General features: G+C 35.6%; 1 protein-coding gene across 1 annotated transcript in view; it reads left to right on the top strand.

The window, feature by feature from the left end:
- Nucleotides 1–241: 241 nt before the first annotated feature.
- LOC113501871 (atrial natriuretic peptide-converting enzyme) overlaps nucleotides 242–6,000 on the top strand; it is a 40,078-nt gene continuing 34,319 nt past the window's right edge. Inside the window, exon 1 of the mRNA XM_026883170.1 lies at nucleotides 242–324. Within this exon, the coding sequence (XP_026738971.1) occupies nucleotides 269–324 (56 nt within the window). The 5' untranslated portion in view covers nucleotides 242–268. The remainder of the gene's footprint in view (nucleotides 325–6,000) is intronic.

Genomic DNA, 6,000 nt, shown 5'->3' with positions numbered 1-6,000 from the left:
GTTCTTTTTATCACTTTACTGCTTTAAGAATTGTTTTGTGGTTATGAGCATTTTCTAAGCCCTCTTTTTTCGGTTCTATATTGTCAAGAACCACGTCTCACATTAAAATTTAGAATGATTTTTTACATATGTACCTACGTCGAACAAAAAATTCCAATATTATAGGTGTTGCAGAGTTCAGTTCATTGTAAATAAAGTAAAAATGAAATTAACCTATGGTTTTGTGTTGTTGTCAGATTGGTTGACGGTGACGTGGGCGCAGGGCGGCATGCAGCTGCAGGGAGACGGCTCTGCAGACGACGACAACGACTCCGTCAAGGGACGGTGAGGGTTACATACTTACACTCTGAATTATAAACGTCCTAACTGGTGTGTGGTTTTCTAGGTTGAGTGGTCGACCTCTGTGCATAACAGTGGCGTTAAATTGATCATATACTTTCATGTATTGATCATATATCAATACATGAAATTGTAATTCATGGTGTAATTACTACCTTGACCATGTTCGATGGAACCAATGCCGACTCACTCTTAGGTAGTCAATTTTAATGTCTCTGAGCTTAGCTCGACTCATTAAAATATGTGACATTCAGTAACTTCAGTCATATTCATGTACCGTAATAGTGTAGAACTTGTAAAACTTGTGTTCACGTCCAGCCCACGTTAGGTTCGCGTCGAGCTGCCATCAAGATGTCTGCTACAAGTTTACAGAGCGAGCAAACATCCCGGCGCTTGGTCAGCGCGCCAACTCTAACTAGATTGTTAAAAGTTTGCAATAATCTTGTTCAGCGAGTTTCTGCATGACTATCTTACGGACTTGTGACTCACAGACCGTTTCCCAATGCCTCTACGGAATTTTTGTTCAAGGACAAAAAAAATTGGAATATTTTAAATTAAGAACTTGAAGAGAAATTATCAGACTTAAGATATTATGTTCCATTTCTGGATTCCTTATTTAATATTTTCTGCGAAAATTACTTTTACTCAAATTCAATTCACGATTGTTTCATTTCATCACTAGATTCACTAGTGATCCATTACGATCTCAATACCTACCCAAGTTAATAAATCTGCAATATCGAATACGGACAACATATAAGTAATGCCTGTCTACTGGTAGCCATAACGAGACCCTTGTTAAACCGAAGACGTTAACAGACAGATATACGGACTGCATGCCACTCGAAACCAGTGATAATGGACCTTACCGCTTTGAAATAAAGACGCTTCATTACAGGGTGTTACTATTGATGTGCTACAGTAAATACCAATCTCGCCTTTCTCAGAAGGCGGTAAGAGTTATTTCATCTGAATAACTGAGCTTTTAAACAGATTTTATACAAATTTAATTTTGCTTTTGACGTTTCTCGGTAGGCGAAACAGATGCGTTTAAGAATATTTTCCACATTAACAGTTTGCCTGAATTTTGTCATCATTACAAAGAAACATTATTTTTACGTATTTTCAACTAGCTCTGTTTTCAGAATTGAAAAGATGTAACTTTAGCCTTTAAATTGTTTTGACGACGTCACACTTCGTTACTTACATAAAAGCGAGGCTTAGTTCTCTTTTGCAAAACTTTTAAAATTAACATTCTTGAATAGTTAGATATTGGGATACAATAAAACTTTTCGGTTTTTATGATTTTAGAATGACCGGGAAACAGTCTTGTTGTCTTGAAATATGAGTGGGATTGATGAGATAGAATGATCGGAAGTTCGTCATAATCCAGTTAGAGTATCTTGTCGAGTTTCTATTAAAACAAACGGTCGGTTTACACAGCGCGGCCCGCGGCCCTACTTACGCAACTTTCGCTTTGTATTTTAATTAAATGGAGTTACCAACTTGAGGTTTTATTGATATTGTTTATTCGAATTAATAATGTTTGGAATACAGAGTTGTATTTAAAACGATCTACTCAACGTTACTTTGTTTGCACTCTAAATTAAATTTTACTTGGCTAGTACTCCGATATTTGGGATGGATTATCTCGGGACATGGGTCCGACATGTAGAAGTACACATTGTGAAAATTATACGACACAAGCCGCGAGTGTCTATCTTAAGTAAGTACATACATTCGTATTATGACAGGACCATAAAACATTTAGTGTTCGTGTAATCTAACTAGTCACAAATATATCCATTGTACAAATATATTTACTGGATAAACATCAATATTTCATAGTTAACGTATAGTAGCTCGGCTCCGGCAAGTTTCCGCGGGTTGGATCTGTCGGCCGCAGTTCCACGCTCCATTGCTCGCTCGCTATTGGGTTTATTTCAAGATGTTGATATCCAGCTGATGTCGATTTCTTATGCCAATAGCTTATTGAAGAGTTTTAAGCTTACGAAGCAAATGTAGAAATGATTATGAATAAAAAGTAGGTCCTCTCACAAGGATTTTTTTTATAAAAAATAATATACGGACTCGCGATTTAACGTTAATTGTATTTCCATTGTAAATTGTAAGATACAACTTTCAAGCATTTATTAAGAAGTTAAATTGTTATAAGTAACCCAACTTTGTATAAATTTTGTTGACAAACCAAAGTTTTAAAAGATTTTGACACGAACTTTGTTATAATTAAAATAGATCTTCTTATTAAATACCAACCTCTTTTGATATTGTTGTGTAACCCAGCAAGGTGAGATCCATTGTAGAAATGAAAAACAATAATAATTTCGTTTCTTGTGTCCGAGTTGTTTCTTGGAACATAACCTAGTTAAAACTGTTATTTTTATGAAGTTGCTTCACAAGTGTAATTAATAAGAACTAGTTAGTGAAGTGAATGCTTTTGTTAAAAACAGTTAATAATTATCTTAAAACTGTTATAAACACTACTTGTTTGTTCCTATAAATAATATGTATTTGGTTAGGATTCAGAGAACAGCAGTTATTTTTTTCAATTAGATAGAGTATATAATAAAAAAAGAAACAAACCTCGGATAGGAATCGAACCTGCGACTTCTAGCTACACACGCCAGTCTTTACCAACGATCGTTTTTTCTACCCCTTTTGGACGGAACCATTAATCATTTTATAATTAGTTACACAGTTATCAGTAGTCCGGTTTTACAGTTGACAGTCCCAAAAATAATCAAACCATGAAACAAATATTTTAATCTCGTCCGAATATATCTGATCGCATCCGTTTATAATGAAACGCAAACAAAACGCGATGATTTATCACAGCAGCGATCTGCATGTGGAAAGGTATGCGTTTTGTGTGAACCGACCCTAATCGTGGACCCAGTTTGTTTACAAAACCAAGCGGATAAAATAAACTATGCTTTTTTTATTAAATCCGCAAAATGTGTAGTATATGCGGCGATTTTACGCGACCTTGTTCATGTTCGATTTGATGTGTTAGTTTGATGCTATCTGAAAGTTTCCATTTTCGTTGTTCTTATATTGGGTATGCAAGACATATTTTCAAAACTTCGGATGGACTTTTTGTTTTCATTTCAGTAGCTGAGTTCGGATGAGTGAACCTACAGGTTTTATCGGAATGTGACATATTTTGCCTCCATAAGCATTATATTAATTTAAAAAATAGTAAAAAATACGTTTTTTTTATAAAAAAATAATACTTATGTCGTGGATGATTTCAGACGATTTTGGACGAACATTCAAGTCACATTCACAAAGACACTTAAAATCAGAACAAGCACTCTTGGATCACACAATTCTTGACCTACGCAGGGATCGAACACGTTGCGCACATTTTGATCTGGCGTCGTGACCTTTACCACCGGGCTAGCCGTGGTTTTTTTTTTTCAAATATTAGTTGTTCGGCTGTAGTTTACCTATATTGGTTGTGTAACTAATGAAGATATTTTTTTTACATTTCATCTTTGCACAGACAGACTTTCGTTATAACACCTTAATAATTTTTCCAGTTCAGATAAATAACTGATTCTAAAGGAAATTGGAAAAGTAGGGGAAATAAGTTGAGAAAAACTCACACAAGTTGGTTTACCAAAGTATTTTCGAATTGGATTGATAACTAACTCCGATACTGATCTGTTGAGGAACTTCAATTAAAACTTGATTGGGGAGCGATAAACGAAATTCGCTTTTGACTTACCGTAGTCTGGTAGGTAAGGGGTATAGGTAAAATATAATTGTGGAAGACACATTGTATACCCCAGCATTTCTTGTTATTACTGATGTCCTTATTGAAGTACCGCTGTAACAATAAATACTAAAAATAAAGATTGAGGTTAAGCAAAAGTTGTTACAAACAAAAAATGGACTTCTACATCATTGCTACGTTGGTTTTCCTAAACCTGTTTGTACGAAATAAAGGGTTCCGTAGCTCAAGTCCAATTTGCACAAAACCGGTTTCATGCATCAAATCAAATCAAATCATTTATTTCTTTGCAAACATGGGTTGTTACAAATAGATGTTTCAGTAAAATGAGAGCTCCATATTTTGCCGTCAATGTATGAAATTTTATTACAATTTACTGCCATCTTGGATACCTACCTTTTTAAAACCAAATTCTGCTAGAAATACTTTCATGGGCGAGATAATCAAGTCGTTAATTGAATCTAAATGGCGACAGAAATCGAACAAAAGACAATCAAATAAACAACAATTCGTGAGAACATCTGACAAGTTCTCGAGACGCCGTTCACGCATAATCAAAGTATTTAAACCAACAAACTTCTCGACAGGTATTAACAATGTGACATAACCTCTGTACACCTATTAATCACGCCTCTTTTGTGCCTGAATGTGACAAATTTGTCTCATTTTGTCGTATCTAGGCTTCTGAAAACGTCCTACGTCATCAATCAAGTGTTAGTGTGCGGTAGTGTTGCTGTTGTCCCAGAACGCCTAGGTGAGGTCGGCTTACAATGGTAAGGTACGCTACCTCATGATAGATGGTGCTGGTATTGAGTTTTCTTTTCAAGATGTCTATTCTTTCCATATCAATTTGGTTGGAGATAAATCGATTTGAAAGGAAAAAAATAACACGTATACTTTCAAACATTGATCTGAAGGTACCATCACTCTTTGACCATCTGTCTCCAATAAAATAATTTTATGGAGATTAAATTCTTCAGTAAGCATTAAATTTCCTTCTTTCTTTATTGCTCTCATAACATTATCGTTGAACGTCGACGTATCATCGCCTAGACATGTTTCGGTTGGAACATAATTAATCACATCAATTTGTGTGCCGGTTAAATTTATTAACATCGGCCCGTCTTGCGGCAAGCGCAATATTTCTAAATAGTTTTCATTCAATTTCTTTGTTTAACGTATCTTTAAAGGAGTGGTACTATTTGTAACCATAAGTTTCTATGGCACATGTTTTCATGCATCAATGTTTGATGCTCAATACAAACAAAAATTGAAAGGTCATTTCTTAAACGTAATTCAAAATTATAAATCATTATTTTATTGCTCCAACCAAGTGTAATCAAACATAAATGGCTGTCCCATTCACTCCCGAAAATCACAATATCAAACCGAATTACATCAATTTCTCAAGCCCGTCTTGAACTTAGCCCTTTGCCTAACAATCCTCACGAAACGACCCCCCCTGCCCCCCCCCCCCCCGTCATCGTCTGACAGTTTATTAATCTAAACAACGTCACCGGATGTGACGTAACGAAGCATCAGGCGCCTACCAGCTGACGTTTAAAAGACGATGGCATTAACCGTGCGGATTATGAGTGACAAATAGGAGGAATATTTCTTTGACTTAACTTCATCACGAATACGCAGTACACCTGTACCCCTTCAAGTGAGTTTGGTTTAGATACAACACCTAGTAATTTACCAGCACAGTTGTAATGGTAACAACTACGCAGGTGACTGATGTAAATGTAATTTCAGTCGAGAAACATCTCTTTTGTCGTACTCCTACAACACAACAAACACATAATAGTAAGAACAGATACAAACGTTGGTAAACAACAACAGACAGATCAACAAATCAATTAATAAAGTCTCTCCAAACACAACATCAAATTTTTCCGCTG

This window comes from Trichoplusia ni, chromosome 16, assembly GCF_003590095.1.
Source record: "Trichoplusia ni isolate ovarian cell line Hi5 chromosome 16, tn1, whole genome shotgun sequence".
Taxonomy (NCBI): Eukaryota; Metazoa; Arthropoda; class Insecta; order Lepidoptera; family Noctuidae; genus Trichoplusia; species Trichoplusia ni.
The sequence above is the reverse complement of the archived record's forward strand: the minus strand, read 5'-3'. Positions and strand labels throughout refer to the sequence as shown.